Here is a 17126-nt window from a genome sequence, read left to right as displayed (position 1 = left end):
AGACTCTTGTTGTTTTAAAAAGTTCACATATTTAATAATAATTTAGTGAGGGTTAATTAAAATGCAATGGACTTAAGACGTTAAGAGCTTTTAATGACGTTAGCAATTGTAATTCGAATTCGATTTATAATTCGATTGCCGCATTGTTAGCTTAACTTTCGCGCTTAGGATCTGAGTTTTAGATACGTAAGTTCTATATATTCTTTACATATATTATTTTCTAAATATATATTGGTTTCTAAACACTATTGTGCCGAACGCACAAAAAATTGTGCCAATATAAACTTAACTGGTTCTGGTTACAAAATAGTTATGCATTAATTGCTAGGATGTAATGTAAACGATTTTACAAATATATAAAGTCGGGCGCATTAGAGCGCTCTAAAACATTATGTACAATTATATGGAGTACAGTTAGTAGAAGGTTTAACTATATATCTATAGTGTATATATATAGCGATATGAATATATATATACAGCGGACGCTAGTCGTAGCCAACGGAGAACGAATATACAACTATATATTAAACGAGGCTCGAGTGGCGAGTCCTTGAACAGAACGAGGTGGTTTGTGCCTAATGGGAATATGTAGGACGTAGTTTGATGCATAGATAGGTGGTTTGGGTGGTTTGTGCAACGCGCTCAGCACGCCACGTCGCGACACAGCGCCTCGCCATCGCTTGTCAAGGCGGTACTACCTCTCTGCCAGCTAAAGCGTCCAGCTGGTCGCAGTCCCAGAGACGGCGACGATGATGTCGATGTCGCCGAATCGCTACTCACACAAACAGCTGAGTCATCGGCGCTGGCTGGGGTCAAGGATCGTTCACAGCTGGCGCCAATTTCCGAAATGGGTATCGCAGCAGCCGACAACGTCGATTCCTCGCTCTGTGGCACAATCTCCTTGAAGCTTTGATTGGGCGGCATCACGACCAGCATGTTAATAGAGATAAGTAGCGGATGCACTAGCTTGGGGTCAAGCACCATCAGCGACACCTCCTCATTCTTTTCTAGGCTCAACGTTGTGATCTCCGACGTCTGTGTGAACACCGCCTGTCGCTGTGCATTAATTGATGTAACTGTGGTGCGTATCATGAACTTTCGCTTCGTCTGCAAGCTGAGCACCCGCTCGTGCTCATGTCGGTGGTGGCGGCGTATATTTAGACGACGTGAGTCCATAATGAGTATGAGATCCATTCCGTAGTTAAAGCCCGTCCAGCGCCACTTTTGATATCCGGGCTCCAGCAGCAAACGGCCACAGCGCATGCAATTCTCAAAGAACTCCTCATTGTCCAGCTGCTGCGGACTTCTGTTTAAGCAAATATTTTCAACTATAATAAATAATTAATTAATTAATTAATTTGCACTTACGCATCCTCTTGGCCGTGATCGATGCGTAGCAGTGCATCCCAATGGCTGTGTATGTGCTTGAAAAGCCACTCCTTGGGAATGATATTGTCGTTGAAAATGATCTTCAAGTCCATGTAATGATTGGTCAGGTACTGGGTGCGCAGCTTTTGGAAAACGGGCACATATGGCTGGCCCTCGGGCGTGGCCAAAAATGAACGCTCCTCCATGCGGCTGGCGAAGTACGTCCACTGGACCACATCCACGCTGGGCGTATGAGTCTCTACGCCGGCATTTACCAGTCTCTCTTGAGTCTTTTGTGCCTCGGCGCGTTGCACAGGATCATCGGGATCATAGTGTGGATGCAGTTGCAAGAACATCCAAGTGCGCAGCAGCGTATACAGCGAGAATTCCGTTTGCATCACATACAAATCGTGGCTAGCTGTGAGCAAAGTCATCAAATCGATGGAGATATGCCGCAACAGGTTGGGATGTTTGTTATAAATGCTAAGTAAATTGATCTGGAACCACTGGAACGTGGACTTCTTGACGCTCAGTACACCGTACTGGCAGGCAGCCTCATAGTATTGTATCGCAGTTTCAGCATCGATGCTGTCCACCATCACCTCGGCGCACTTGTCAATGATGCCGTCCAAATGGAAGAGTGTCGCAGTCGCCAGTACGGGTATCACATCTTTTGGTTCAATCTCTATTTCATCAGAGTACATAGAGCCAAAAACAGCATCCAAGCTATCCGCAGTGATCCGATCGTCGAGTATTTTAATATTCACAAAATTCTGTTGTGCCTCCTTCCACGACCCATTAAACATACTATAAAAGTAGGGGCTCTGACTAAGGTAAACCTTATGAAGGTGCCACACTTTGTCCAGTGCCATCACGGCCACATCCGAGTTCTTCTGCTCCTTGAACAGAGCTTTGTATATATACTGTGTGGTTGTCAATAGTTTTTTTCTGCAAATCAAATTGTTGATTAATTGAACGAATCCTCTTCAACTTTCTCCACTCACTTTTTTGGAGATTTGGCCTCCAGTTGGGCTCGATCTCGCTCCTCCTGTGATGCAGTCGAGTCTGTGCTACGTCTCCGCTTGCGCCGACCGCTGAACACCTCCCCAATATTACTTTGCATGGATACAACGATTTGGCCCATGATTCTGAGACTCTCTCCAAACAGGAGCCCTCTCAAGAATCCTAAAAGGAACACAAGTATCATGTAAATTGAACGACTTTAGTTCTCAGCATCATCTCAACACAAAAATTTATGAAACAAAAAAAATAAAAAAAAATTAAAACAATATTATTTTTTAATAAACCAATATTAAATTTCAAATTCTTGCAGAATTACAAAATCCTTATATCGCTATATCTTAAGAACTTATTTCTCTCTTCCAGACGAATATCTGAGACCTACAATGAATATGATTAGAATGTCGTGCGTGCCGTGACAGTTTTTCAACGTGTAAATGTAGCTCGTGCTACGCGCACCTCGCTAATTCATGTAATACTTAAACATTGGAGTTTTGTGTTATTTTACCAGGTTGCGTGTGCCTCTAGTTTATATGTACACAAAGCTGACCCAGTTTTTGCCACCGCCCACAACGGATCACACTAATAGGTCAAAAGTAGTGGGTGACCATTCATTAGGTATATTATTTCATAAAGCTTCAGTGCAGGTTGTGCATCTAATCGGTCACTTCACTTCACTCTACTTCTCTACCTTTCCAACCAACAGATGATGTCACCCGCGTGCAGCCTTCTAAGAGGTGGCCCGTTGAACGTTGAACGATATCTCCTATTGAGTCTAACTCTGCAAGCACACAAATACATATGCCAAAGAAATTGTTTATGTTTTTCTTCCCCCTTCTACTGTTTGGCCCATAAACTGAATGTTGTTGGTGCTGGATGTTGTAACCGTGTCAAGGCCGTTGCCATAATAATACTTATAATAAAAAAGCTTTGATTTTTTTGCTTTGTTTACATGTTTCCATAGGCTTGTATACTCCATATCGGAAATTACGCACTCATCCATACACCATTTATTTGTTGTTATACACACATAAACACACACATACATTTAGCTTCCAAGTTTGTTTTGGTGCGACGCAGTTGGAGCTCTCAAAACCAGTTTGAGCACACATTTCTTATAAGACAAAAACAAGAAATTCGATTGCAACGCCTGAAAATTACGTCACTAAACACGGAGAGCAACAGAGTGGCAGCGACTTAGATTGTAAAGAGAGAGTGGTGAAGAGAGACACACAAAGAGAGAGCGTTAGCTCTGTTGTTAATTTTAAACGCTGATGATATCAGATAGCTAGCTTATTGCAATCGTTCCATTCATTGGATTATATGCAATTCAATAAAAAAAAATATATATAATATAAACGAGCATTAAATACCCTTACAAAAAATATTTGCATAAAAAAATTTACTGTTGCCCGATTAGTTACGGCTAAATAACGTGAATTATCGTCAAAGAAGCCAACAAGATCGGGCGGAGCGGAGCGGAATCGAACTCGCGCTGTTCAGCGTTTCCAAATTAGAATCAAAACGTTTAGACGGCTACACCATCGCCAACACTTGGCTGCGCTCTCCAAATAGTGTATAAAAGTATGTTTATATACTTGGGTAAGTAAATAAAAATGAGCACACATATTTATTAATAAACATACGTTGTATATGGTTTGATAAATAGTTTAATTTGTACATACATATATACATATATATATATATATATATATAGAGTGTAGAGGTTCAGCGAACTTGCAAGACAACGCGATATGACCAGCTGTTCGGCTGTGGATCGGCCAGACGAACCTGATTGGCAATTCACTGTTGCTGCTGCGTCTGCGGTTGCGGCTGGTGCGTTAAGTCTACCTAAAATTTACTGTTGTGCGGCACTGATAGCGCGAGGGTTTATATACCCATATGCATGTATGTATATACATATACGTTCATATACTCTTTAAGACATTTCAAAATATACGCGAGTTGGAAATATATCAACGTTTGTCAACAAATGCGCACCGTCCACATCCCACTGCCAACAATCCGCTCTCCCGCTCACTCTCTCTTTCATTCTTTATGTTGCACTCACACACGTTCATGCCAATAGCTATCTGTGGCGATGCTGTTATTACCATTGTAACAGTAAATCGCCCCTATAAATAGCAAAGAAAAGTAAATTTGGGAACATGTGGGGGAGAATTGGAGAATACGAAAACAACGACGCAGTAATAAACGAAGACCATACCCTTGTCTGTGTACATGAGTTCGTGGTGGCTGAGAGCAATTGTACTCTCTCGCGCACCAAACAAAACAAGAGTGAAAGACGCAAAATGCAACTACTGAACACACATACAAATGCATATACAAATAACTGCTGAACTGATAAAAAAAGCGAAAAACGAATGCAATGCTGCACTTACTGTAAATGTGGAGTTACAGTTTTACTTTGTTTTTCTTTATGTAACTCGTTAAGGATTATCACTTCACTTTATGCAAATTTACTAACAATTTGAACGCTTTCCACAGTTTTTAAGACATTTATTTGCAATATAGTTTTTTGTTTCTATTTAAGTTTCAGTTTTCTTTTAACACAAGAGCTTTGCGCACTCCACACGCACAAACCGTTCCCTCTCGTGAACCTCAGGCAACTCGCAATCACTCGTGCTTGGCTAGATGAGAAACGAGAAACAATAACATCCATAATAATAAAATTGTTTTCGAAATGTTATTATTTACAGCACTGTAATAGTTAACAGCACAACATTGAACAGCTGCTTACGACTAAGATATAATTGGTTATGAGGCGGCTAGCATATTTTTCGGTAGAACTGTACAATTAAAATTTCCTTTTTGCTTTTATTAAGCAAAATTTAAAAAATAATGTTTATTTAAGCATAAACTAAAAGCCTTTTAACAGTGGAAACATACTGAACCCTTGACCAGTAACGGGGGTTGTTTCTATAGTATTTGTTTAAAGATCTATTATTATTATTTTTGTGAAGTATATTCATATATTTTACCTAGGCGTGTGAAAATTGTTCATGCGTTTTAGAATTTTAGACTCAAAATTGGCTAAATGCTTGCAATATCATATCAGTGACAGTGCAAAGTTGTTAAATTCAAAATCGTTGATACGGTCGATTAAAGTGTTATCGGCATTGGCGTCCATCACTAACAAGTTGCCATTCACTGTGTTTTCATTTGAAAATTTGATTTGAAGAATTGAAAAGAACAATTAGTATAGAATCAACATCATGAAAGTGACTCCGAAGAAATCTCGGGCTACAGCTGTAGAGGGAACACTGCGCCCGCGGGAATCCCGCAAAGAGATTGCAAAGGATGAATCCGAAGCACCACTCCCGATGTTGCAAATGGACGACGACATGGAATCCGAGTTGCCCATACGTGGACGGCCCTCCAAAAAGCTGGTGCTGCTGCAAAAGCAACAACAACGGGCCCAATCCAATGCAAAACAGCAATCCGAGGTGAAGTCCGAGTCCGCAGCAGAAGCAGAAATCGAGGCTGAAACAGTAACAACACCTGCAACTGCAACTGGTTCAGGAAGATCTAAAGCAAAACGCTCGCTTTACAAAAAGAGCGGCAATCATGCAGCCCAAAAGTCACATAGCGAAACCTATGTAATGCGTTTGTTCGAACGCAGCCTAGATTTGTCCAAGTATAAAGATAAAACACCGCTCTATCCTATTTGCCGTGCGTGGATGGCCAACCAGCCACGCAATCCAAGCGTATCGGTCTACAATACAGACGGCACAGTACCCATTGTAAAACGTGAAGACGATGCCGAGGAAGTGCTCAGCAAATTGCTTAGCGGCGAATTGAAAGTTGTGAAGCAAATGCCACAGGCGCGCAAAACTGAGATGTCGCTCATTCCACCCCGCCTACCGAACACCCAGGATGAGAGGCTGAATGGTGCCAGCAAAGAGGAGCTGCTGGCGGAGAATGTGAGCCATTGGAAGCGGGTGCGCAGTCACTGGTTGAAGCATGCGCAGAAATATGAGCGCGAACGCTACGAGATAATTGACCAGATAATGGATGCTGTGTGCAAGCGTGAATGAAAATGAAAATACGATTTTAATAAATTTCACTTGAATAAATCTTTATTTGTAATTGCGTTTGCCTTTTTCAATAATCTGTGTGCTTGGTAATTAAGTCTAATTTCATCTTTCATTCATTTTTTTCTTTTGAATATAATTAAAATGCTGTTGGATTGTTCTTGTTTGGTTCTGTTGCCACTGCCGGAGCGCGCGCCAGGTTGTTGAAGATGTGCATGAGTGTGTGTGTATAACAGTGCTTACACATATACACACGCATGCACAAAAGGTCTTCGGCTGTTTGCTGCATTCGAACACTTTATTCGACCTTGAGCAGTTCGACGTCGAAAGTCAAGGTAGAGTTGGGAGGAATGACACCTGGATGACCACGGCTGCCGTAGGCGTAGTCGGGAGAGCAAATCAACTTGGCCCGTTGGCCAACGCTCAGCTGAGCAACGCCCTCATCCCAACCGCGAATAACCTCACCCTTGCCAATGGTGAACTTAAAGGGCTTGTTACGGTCCCGAGACGAATCGAACTAAAATTTGTGGGCAAAATATGAACACAAATATATTTCCAACTGTTATCTATTCACTTACCTTTGTGCCATCGTCCAATGTGCCAGTGTAATGCACTGAAACTTTTTGGCCATTCTTTGGGAAGGTGCTACCTGCAATAAGAGAGAGAGAGAGAGGGAGAGTGAGATACATATACATGGTGTATAAAAATGTGTATGTGTATAGAGAGCGGAAAAATACTTTTCTGTCAAAGTGCCGCAAATTATAGGTTAAGCTCAATAATACAATCAAAACTTAAACAGTATTTCTTTTTTACTTACCATCTCCGGGAGAAATTGGAACAACTTGTACACCCATTTTACGTATTTTTTCTTTATTTAGAAGCGGCCTGTTAGAAAAAAAACTAGCACGTTTTCTCGTCGCGTCGAACAGAAAATCCGGAGATGGCACCAATAGTGAAAAATGTCGATTACCTTAAATTTCAGTGTATCGCTTAATATCGATAGCTTATATCGATGTAGCTATCTATGGTTAATAAAAATAAATAGGCGCGAGAATGTGTTTTCAATTTTTTATATATATCTACTTAAACTGAATTCCGTTCTCATTGATGACAATTTCTTTGTCATTCAACATACGCTTGCCATTCGTTAAGTATTCCAATTGCAATTTGTGATCTATGTTTATCGCTCTACATGGCGCATATGGGTTTTGTATAAAACTGCTGTCAATTGTGTAAATGCAGCAAACATAAAATCTCTTGCATATTTTGTTTATTTCTTCTAAAATATTCATATAGTATTTGTATTTACGAATGCGTACATTTTGTGGCAAATCAAACCAATAAAATTCGCAAAGTCCATTTATTGCAACTAGACTTATTCTCTCATTATGAAGCAAAATGTGATTATCCAATGCTTTTAAAGCCATTCGAATATCTAGAGATGAAAAACAGTTTATAATTTCCAACGAATTAAAGCACTTTTCACAAATCTTTTGCAATTGAACGTCTATTGCATCTGGATTGGCTTTCTTAACAGCGTCCTGCACGAGTCTTCCTAATACTTGATATTCAATTTTATGGTTAATATTTATTAATATAACATCACAGTTCGTAAGACAATTTGCAATAATTTGCATTAGTAGAAAAGTTTTCCCGCTTTTTCTTTTGCCAGATATTTCGACAAGTGATTTGGGATCTGGTCCGCCTTCTGTGAATATGTTGCAATTCAATTCGGAAATACGTGGACGCGTCTCGCCCACCTGGCGTAAATAAACGTTAGCCGCCGAAAAAAGATCCATTCAAAGCGCATTTAAATAGTTTTATAAAGATTGTTTACACTTTTACATCAAGCTATGCTTGAAACAGGGCTGTTATGAAACTATCGTATATCATTAATGTGTAGTGTTGGAAAACGGGAAAAGCCAGCTCAAAGTATTGCCGATAAGACAATTAACTTAGAACACGCAAATTAATTGCAGCTACAGCTCTGTGCGAGAGGGTGGCATAAACTATTAAATATATGAGCAGCTAAACAAAAACGTTCGTGTCAGTACAGTGCTTAAAATAGTTAAATAAAATGCATAGCAACATATGAGTGGATTAATCGACAACTCTGCTTACCCAGCGTAGCTATAAGACTCCACACATGTAGATTATTGCGAAGAAAAACATATTTTCAACTACACAGTACCCACTGCAACATGCAGGATGCTCCGGAGCCCGCGTCAAGCAGCAGCAACATCATCAGCAAGCTGAAAAATGCAATAACGGAATTGGGTAATTCAGAGGGAGATGCCGGAGCGTGCACCATTTGCGGCAGCAGCAAATCCTCGTCTTCTTCTTTGTTAGATCTGAGGGACAACAGCGTAATGCAGCGGCGTCTCAGTCGCGACTGGAAGCTATCGGTAAGCGGGTACAGTTCACAGTTACAATTTTCAATCTAATAATTATAATATTTCAGGCAGATATCATCAAGAGTACGCTGAGAGCCATATGCGTAGAATGCGTGTGCAAGCTAAATATGCACTCTGAGGTAACCCGGACCCTGATGCAACGCTTGCAGCGCATAACGGGCACAAGCAAGCAGCCTGAGCGACGACAGTGCAGTCCCCCAATAGCGGATGCTGAGGTGTCGACAACTGGAGTGCCATTGCCACAGGAAGATGTTGGCACAGTTCGAACGGCATCGTCAACATCCAGTTCATCATCATGCCTGGTGCTGCAGGCCTACTCAGCTCAGCCACCAGAATCTCCCACTGCCACCGAATCGGGTGGTCTGCGCAACAACAGCGGCAACGCTTTGGACGGCTGGAAATGGCGCACTCGACTCGTTTGCCAGCACTGTGAGCGTGCCTACTTTCGGAAGGATCATTATACAGTGCACGTGCGTCGCTGTTGGCGTCAGCAAACACAGCGTCGACCCAAATGCAGAGTGCTCAATGAGGCAGGCAAGGATGATGATGAGGATGACAATGTGGACGTGGGAGACATTGAAAATGGGGAACAACTGCGGCAGCAGACGCCACGACACTCGCGTACCTTTCAATGCAAAAACTGTGACAAGGAATTTGCTGGCGTTGTTGCGCTACGGCAGCATCAGCGCCTCACACATCAATGCAGACACCGCTGCAGCCTGTGCGAAGCGGACTTTGGCACAAAGTACGAATGGGAGCTCCATCATACGATATGCAGTGCAAAGCAGGAGGCAAGTAACTAAATTCTTTACTAAACATCGAATGCAGCTGTGAGCTGAAGGTAGATTTCACTGTACTCAATTGCTAATGCTTCCCTTACTTCCACAGGCTTTGCTAATGCAAGAGTCTGCCACCCAGGCACGATCTACACGTTCGCGTTCGCGTGCCTGCTCGTTAGCCTGGTATGAGGATGATGAAGAACAGGCCGAAGAGGATCAGCAGGAGAATGATGATGCCACCTCGGTGGCGGACACGATGTACACAAGGCGTATGAATTTTACCGGCGATTGGATCGTGAATCACAGTCGCAGCAATAGCAATAGCGCACTTAATCTATCCATGCTCTATGATGATTACGTGCTAGAGGAGTCTCAAATTACTACAGATAAGGAGTATGATCTCTACTTGCTGGATCTGCTGAAGACTCAGGTGCAGCTGAAAGCCTTCTCGTGCTTCGTGCCCAACTGCTGCTATCAAACGGACACCCTAGTGGATCTAATGAAGCACGACTACATGCAGCACTGGAAGATGAGCTGGTTCTATTGCCACAAATGCGGCGACGTCTTCACCAGCAAGTGAGCGAATGAAACTAGACACACTATATATACATATGTATAACATTCACGCTGTGTTACCTTTTAGGGTCTTCTTGGACTATCACTTGCATCGCCAGAATCGCGGCGTTTATATCTGCCACAAGTGTCATGATGAGTTTGAGTTCCAGCATCAGTTGGATCGTCATCAGGTGCTGCATAGCAAAGGCATCAATTATTACTGCAACTATTGCCGCTTGGAGTTTCTGAGTGAGGCCAAACTGTTGGCCCACTGCGAGCATGAACGTCACAGTCCCAACGATGAGCCACCATTGATACACATCGAGCACGAGCTGTCCATTAGCAATCCGGTAGCCAAAGAGCCAGTCAAGTTGCAGCATTATACGGTGCGTGTGCTAAACATACCACACATGCCATGGATATCCAATCGACCCATGCATTTGCCTCATCACAAACCCTTTCGTTTTGCCATTGGCATCTGCGAGTTCGATAACCGCAATCCGCCCAACTGCGTGGGCTGCCTGTAGAGCACTTACAGTTGTCCGATTCGAGTCCATGTGTATTTGATAAAGCTGCCTGTAGTAATGTACTTAGATCTTTGTATATATGTGTGTGTTCTTGACTAGACCTCAACTTTTTTATAATATCCTGTGTATAGTTTGTATTCGTTCTCATTTTAATTCTGTACTCTCTATCTTTGTATGTGGTGGACCAGGCTCGTCTAGGCGTCTACCTTGTGTTGAGTGTATGTCCAGTGTACAGCTTTTGGTTTAGTTTCATTTTATTGCTATGCTAGCAAAAGTCTGATCGTGTCTCCTGAATAGATTTAGTACACAAATACACCAATACATATATATATATATATACATATATATATTTTTATATACCAATTGTAAATGTTGTAATAAATATATGAGCTTACCATTGTTAAAACCGATCTCATATGAACTATATAAAAACACATAATGTTTATTTATTATATATATATATATATATATGTTTATATATATTTTCAGTCATTTTTATTTTTTGCTCATTATATACCGAAAATGTTTTTTTGCTTTTGCCTAAATTACAATTTAGATTTGATTTCTGTTACAATTATTTAAGAACTTGTTTATAATTAACACTAAATGTTTAATAACGGCAAAATACTTTTAAAACTTTTCTTTAATTATCTTATGTACACAGGGATTGTTGTGGTTGTTGTTAAACTTAAGAGTAACTAGCTTAGCCTACAATTGTATAACAAATGAATTAACGCTAAATAGAACTATGTCTATATATACATATATATATGCAGGTATACGTCCAAGGTATTTCCATATGTATATATATGCATTTATGTTTATACTTATATAGAGCCTATTGCATTGCCCCCAGCGCATGTTTGTTTGATTTTTGCATCATTTTCTGTTTTTTGTTTTTCATTAACAACTAAAAATGATTATGAATTACAATTGAATTAAGCTTAATTAATAATTTTTTTGTACGCTTTAAATTTGTATAAACGATTGTGTGTGTGTGCGTGTGTGTGTGTGTGGGTGTGAGTCGGTGTCAGTCTTATAAAATTCAACCCAGGAAACTTTTTTGCACTCAAAAAAAATCGAAAAAATATTAAAATAACTATTATTATTATGTTGTTGTTGTTGAGCTATTTGAGGTAGTTCGGTTACAAGTTTCGAAATCTATTTTTAAGCCTTTACAACTATAACTATAAGCAGCTAAATAATTTTTAAAACAAATCACTGGCATTTTAAGATAGTTGTACAAAGTATTGCTAACTCGTTTTGTTTGTTTGTTGTTAAAAACTCATCTGGATTCATGCTCTCAAATGCGATCGTATTTCTATATATATATATGTATGTGTTTTGAGCCTCTTCTGCTCTGCCACGCCCACTATCCTTCAGTCTTATGCAAGTGTACAGTTTTTTGTTGACATAAGCAATGTGTGTGTGTGTGTGCTTGTATGGGTGTGTGGGTGCTTCCTAAGTCTAGCCTAAGCCTAATCTAAACTATGTGTCTATATGTATATATAATATTTATTTGAATAATTCTATTTCTTTTAGGCACAAAGTGATGCTGACAACAATTTATAGTTTTTTTTTTTATTCGTGTTTGATTTTTCGTTTTCCCATTTTCTTTTTTGTTTTTCTTTTGCTTTCTCTCATTCTAAAGGTGCATTGATTGATTGATTGATTGGGTGAGTTATTGTTTTTTTTTTTTTGCTGGGAAATTTTAGATGTTTAAAGCTTCACTACCGCTAGATCGACGCCGAGGCTTGTCGATGAAGTTGAGAACACAACAAAAATAAGTTTTGCACGTTGTACGTCGAAACCAGAAATGAAATGTGCGCGCGTCTTACATGAAGAAGAAGAAAGCTTGCTAATACACAAGCGTCTAAATGTGTGTGTGTGTGTGTGTGTGTGGGTGTGGGTGGCCTAGTATATGGAATCGTGGCTATCGGCTGCATACTGCCAGGCCATCGTCAGCATCAATCAGTCGGTGCGCGCCTGCGCCTCGTCGCTGCCCAGCAGCTCACGCTTGAGACCCAGGCCCAGGGGCAGGCTCATCGATTGCGATGCTGGCGATGCGGCTTCGCTGTACTCTTCCAGCTCCTGGTCACGATCGCGCTCCGCCTCCAGCTCGGGCGCATCTTTGCCGTTTGTGGACAGCGAAGCCGAATTGGAGTGCATGATGACGCTGGCGCTCTCCATGGGCGAGGCGGCGCGTGCCGGGCCAGGCGAGTAGGGCGATTCGGGCCGCTCTTTGCGTGCCAGCGACAGGTCCTCCACCTGATCGTGATCATCCTCATCGTCGGCATCGCGCTCCTCCTCAATGGCCTCGCGCTTTATCAGACGCTGCTCGTCGTGCTTCTCCTCCTCGGCGTAATGGCTAGGCGAGCGTGCGGCATGTCCGTTCGAGCCGGGCGGACTGCTGGACATGCGATTGGCAGCTGCATGAGCAGCGGCCGCCAAGGCCATGGCATGCAATGCCTCTCGACCGGCTATATCCCCGCCACGATTCTCCAGTGCCTGCTGCAGAAAGGCGTGATCCAGGAGCGCAGCAGCCGAGTGCGGAATTGTGGGCGGCATGCCGTGGTGCGGGGCCTGACCGTGGCCGTGACCATGGCCATGACCATGGCCATGACCATGTCCGTGCTCCTTCGGCTCACGCTCCAGCTCCGTTTGTCCATAGTTGTGGGCAGCCGCTGCCGCTGCCGCTGCAGCCGAGTAGGGAAAGGCGGCCGAGGACTCGACACCAGGTGGACTGCGCTTGGGTGTGCGATGTGTGCCGCGACCAGTTGTGATGTTCAGCTTGCGCACCTTGTCGTACAGCGTGCGGCTGGGCAGACCGAACTTGCGGCTGGCCTGCAGGGCGCTCATGCCCTCGCGCACACACTGTATGGCGCACATCATGTCCGCTCGGGTGTATTGCTTGTAGCGCTTCCATTCTGGCTTCTTGCCCGCCTGGCCGCCGGTTTCCTCGTCGAAGGAGCGATCCGTGTGCGGCGACAGTGGCTCCTTATCGCCGCCATAGTCGGAGCCATTGAAGCTGTGACTGCCGGCGCCGCCGGATGCACTCGAGCCATGGTGATGCGTGGGCGTCGTCTTCTCTGCTGACTGCTTAACGCCTGGCAGCAGGAGCGGATTCGGCTGTGAGGAGTCAGCTGGGTTGGCCTGTGCCAAGACATTGCGCAGTATCGGCGTGTCCCGTGTCGTATTGAGCAGCATGCTCGAGATGGCCGACAGCTTCTTGCGCTTCAGCGGATTCATATCGGCCGCCGATTCGTATACCGAATTGAGCATCGCAGCTGCTGCGGCTGAGGGTGAGAGCGGCCATTGCCCAGCCTCGCCAGCCGCTGGATGGGAGCTGGAGTGTGTGGGTGTCAGTGGTGCCTCGCCAGCGGCGATGATTGGATTGATGGAACCGCTGCTGGCCGAGAAGCTCGTGTAAGGCGTCTGATAGCTGCCGAAGGGCGGCGGTGGTGGCGAGCAGCTGCTCGAGATGGCGGCACTGGGCGATATGTGTGTGGATGTTGAGATCACGGAGGAGGAATTCAGCTGGCTGTGATGGGGCTGATGCTGGCCATAGTTGCCCTCAGTGCCAGCTGTGGAGCCAGATCCATTCAGTGGCTTACCCGATGCGGCGGAGGAGCTGGAGGTGGGCGCAGAGTGCTGTGGCTGCTGCTGCTGCTGATTGTGGTGGTGATGGTGGTGGTGTTGCTGTTGCTGCTGATGGTGTTGGTGATGTGGAGCACCTGTGCTGCCCTGGAATTGTGAGCTCTGCGTACGCTCGTCAGACACGCTCGTCGCCTTGTGATTGAACTTCATCAAATTGTCGTAGAGGCCCTTCACCTGCAGCTCCTTGGCAGTGCGCAGGATCTCTGGCTCCTGGCTCTTGGTCACCGTTGTCTCACCTGTGTACATGTACTGCAGCAGGGCAGCGATCTCGAAGCCCTTAACGCCCGGCAGTATGATGCTGCACTGATCCTGCGGCACGTCCTGCAATATGGCCTGAAAGTAGGGCGAGTTGGCCGCGAGGACAACGCGATGCGCCTTGAATTGCTCGTCGTCGACGACCAGGGTGCAGTCCACATAGCTGCCCACCTCGTGCAGAGCGTGCAGGATCTGGACCAGATTCGTTTGATGATTGTTCCAGCGCAAACAGTACGTTTGACCCTCGCTGCTGGCCACGGGCGTCGGCCCACCCATCTCGCCGCTGTGGCTCTGACTGTGGCTCTCTCTGTGGCTGTGACTGTGATTGTGACTCTGACTGTGTCCGTGACTGTGACTGTGACTATGTCCGTGACTGTGGCTGTGACTGTGTCTGCGATGTCGTTGGCGGTGCGCTGGGCTAAGTGGTTCCGGCTCCTCGTCCGGGGCGGTGTCACTGCTGCTGTGATAGGCGCTGTTCAAGCTGGTGAACGCGGCGCTCAGCAGTGTGGGCGAGTATGAGGCAAGATGCTTCCTCACCTTGAGCGCCAGCTTAAGGCTTACGAATCACCAGTTGTCTGTTTGTTTACACACAAACATAAAAAGACAGAAATAGAAAGAGAGAGAGGCAATTAGTATATGCTGACTAGTCAAGTCCGGATCAAGGACTCCCCAATGCCCCCTCAATAATTTGCACAGATATTTGGAAATGCCAAAAAGAAAACCTGAAGCGAATTTCGCATGGGTTACTATAATCTAAATATGAACAAAAATTAAATTGGCAATGAAAATGGGAATGGAAATGGATATTGGACATGGCACATTGGACATTGGACACGGATGTGAGCATTGCCCTGCCTCTGTGCACGGCACTGCCTGACTGCCTATCACCCGGACTGGCCGTTACTAGGTCAGGCAGTGGGAGCACAAGGCGGATTATCCACAGGAATTGGCAATGTAAATAGAGATGGCACTACGCATAGATATCGATGGATATGGAAAAGCAATAGTAGCACTACAATATCATGATTTATACCATCTTAAACAAAACTTGGCAATCGAAATCAATTTGTATATTACAGGATATGCTTGAACAAGAATATGGCAATAGATGTGGATGAAGAACGTGAATAGAAATGGATGTGGATAAGGTTGGGCATGTGGATAATGAAATGGGTATGGATATGAATGAATTATGATATGAATATGAATTATAAATAACAATATGGATGTGGATAAAGATATAGGATAAGGATACGGATATGGATATGAATATGAATAAGAATATGGAGGTGTATAGAGATATGAATGGAAATATGGCTGTGGATAAGAATATGGATATGAATATAAATAAGAATATGGATGTGGATAGGGATATGAATGGAAATATGGCTGTGGATAAGAATATGGATAAGATTGTGGATATGAATATGAATAAGAATATGGATGTGGTTTGGGATATGAATGGAAACATGGATGAGAATGTCTATGCATGTGAATATAGATATGGGTATGTAGACAGTTGTGGATAGGGATATGGATAAGTATAGGGATAGATGCATCTACTAATGAAATTGCTTAAAATTAATATAATTAGAAAATGGTCTAAGCAAAGGGATAAATAGCTAAAGATATTCATATTCCTATAGAATACATAGACCTCTAAGGCGACTACTAAACCAATTGACAAATTGGCACTGGAAGTGGATGTGGATGAGGATGTGGAATGCATGAAGTCACGATGCCTCTACCTGATCTACCTGACAGCTTCCGCTTGCGCTGCCTCGCTGTCAGGTGTGCAAAAATAATGTGTATTTGGGGCTGATTACGCCTACCTGCCATGTCCGCGCTTCACCTTGCGAGTTTCCTCAGCCATTTCATTGCAAAAGTTGAGTTTTTTTGGCGGAAAATCTTCGCTTTTTATATATATAAATTTGGTTTTTTTTTAAATTTATGCCCAAACGCCACCCTGCCAAGTTTTATGCGCCATAAAAAAGTGAAAGCGCCTTTGCCAATGGAAACGATGGGAAGAGAATATTAAGGCGTTCGAGGAGGGGGCGGCGGTGGAAGCCGGGTTGCCGGAGTGGGAGGGTGACAGAAAATACGCGGATAACAGGAAGAAAAAAAATGAAATGGGGGAAAAATATGCAAACATCCCTCGGAAAAACGAAAAAAAAACGAAAAAACGTGTGCGCGTATTTTTCCGGCTGCTTTTCGCGCGTTTTACTTTACATATTTTCTGTGTTTTTTTTTTTACTGGAAAATGGAAAGCGTCACACACACACTCAAACGCACACGCATATGAAAACAAAAAAACGTAAATGAAAAACTTGCAATAATTTGCTTTACGGAGTTTTCATTCATTTCATATACAAATACGTGTATATATATACTTGATATTCTTTTCCTGTTTTTCATAGAGCAAGGCGCGAGGGTGTGCGTGCGCGTGTGTGTGTGTGCCGCTGCCCGTTCTTCTAGGCGCATTGCAGCCGCGAAGTG

The 17126-nt window shown here is 43.5% G+C and overlaps 7 protein-coding genes across 8 annotated transcripts; 3 read left to right on the top strand and 4 right to left on the bottom strand.

The window, feature by feature from the left end:
• Window positions 1-26: 26 nt before the first annotated feature.
• On the bottom strand, window positions 27-5034 carry LOC111598009 (protein germ cell-less). 2 transcript variants are annotated; one of them, XM_023313004.2, is made up of 4 exons: window positions 4791-5034; window positions 2373-2553; window positions 1369-2316; window positions 27-1306 (listed from the first exon to the last, which is right to left on the bottom strand). In XM_023313004.2, the coding sequence occupies exons 2-4, from the start codon at window positions 2510-2512 to the stop codon at window positions 643-645; spliced, it is 1752 nt and encodes a 583-aa protein (XP_023168772.1). In that variant the 5' UTR covers window positions 2513-2553; window positions 4791-5034; the 3' UTR covers window positions 27-642. The 2 variants fall into 2 exon arrangements, with proteins under 2 accessions (XP_023168772.1, XP_023168773.1); XM_023313005.2 differs by having other exon boundaries at window positions 4877-5034.
• A 469-nt stretch (window positions 5035-5503) lies between these two features.
• On the top strand, window positions 5504-6684 carry LOC111597978 (protein lin-37 homolog). Its single transcript, XM_023312953.1, has one exon. The coding sequence runs from the start codon at window positions 5625-5627 to the stop codon at window positions 6444-6446; it is 822 nt and encodes a 273-aa protein (XP_023168721.1). The 5' UTR covers window positions 5504-5624; the 3' UTR covers window positions 6447-6684.
• LOC111597980 (12 kDa FK506-binding protein) lies at window positions 6467-7391 on the bottom strand. Its single transcript, XM_023312955.2, has 3 exons — window positions 7261-7391; window positions 7022-7092; window positions 6467-6960 (listed from the first exon to the last, which is right to left on the bottom strand). Exons 1-3 carry the CDS (start codon window positions 7295-7297, stop codon window positions 6742-6744), a joined length of 327 nt encoding a protein of 108 aa, XP_023168723.1. The 5' UTR covers window positions 7298-7391; the 3' UTR covers window positions 6467-6741.
• Window positions 7313-8277, bottom strand: LOC111597979. The gene has a single exon (XM_023312954.2). It carries the CDS (start codon window positions 8240-8242, stop codon window positions 7523-7525), a length of 720 nt encoding a protein of 239 aa, XP_023168722.2. The 5' UTR covers window positions 8243-8277; the 3' UTR covers window positions 7313-7522.
• An 84-nt stretch (window positions 8278-8361) lies between these two features.
• On the top strand, window positions 8362-10807 carry LOC111597977 (zinc finger protein 33B). The gene is made up of 4 exons (XM_023312952.2): window positions 8362-8848; window positions 8905-9648; window positions 9746-10212; window positions 10280-10807. Exons 1-4 carry the CDS (start codon window positions 8645-8647, stop codon window positions 10716-10718), a joined length of 1854 nt encoding a protein of 617 aa, XP_023168720.1. The 5' UTR covers window positions 8362-8644; the 3' UTR covers window positions 10719-10807.
• A 1598-nt stretch (window positions 10808-12405) lies between these two features.
• On the bottom strand, window positions 12406-15512 carry LOC111598024 (protein bric-a-brac 2). Its single transcript, XM_023313036.2, has one exon. The coding sequence runs from the start codon at window positions 14904-14906 to the stop codon at window positions 12690-12692; it is 2217 nt and encodes a 738-aa protein (XP_023168804.2). The 5' UTR covers window positions 14907-15512; the 3' UTR covers window positions 12406-12689.
• Window positions 15513-15611: 99 nt separating this feature from the next.
• LOC115483429 (asparagine-rich protein-like) lies at window positions 15612-16361 on the top strand. Its single transcript, XM_030225393.1, has 2 exons — window positions 15612-16137; window positions 16277-16361. The coding sequence occupies exons 1-2, from the start codon at window positions 15890-15892 to the stop codon at window positions 16359-16361; spliced, it is 333 nt and encodes a 110-aa protein (XP_030081253.1). The 5' UTR covers window positions 15612-15889.
• The last annotated feature ends 765 nt before the right edge of the window (window positions 16362-17126 follow it).

Source organism: Drosophila hydei, unplaced genomic scaffold (assembly GCF_003285905.1).
Source record: "Drosophila hydei strain 15085-1641.00,03,60 unplaced genomic scaffold, DhydRS2 tig00008130-arrow-arrow-pilon, whole genome shotgun sequence".
Taxonomy (NCBI): Eukaryota; Metazoa; Arthropoda; class Insecta; order Diptera; family Drosophilidae; genus Drosophila; species Drosophila hydei.
Note: the sequence above shows the minus strand (reverse complement) of the source record. Positions and strands in the feature narration are given on the sequence as shown.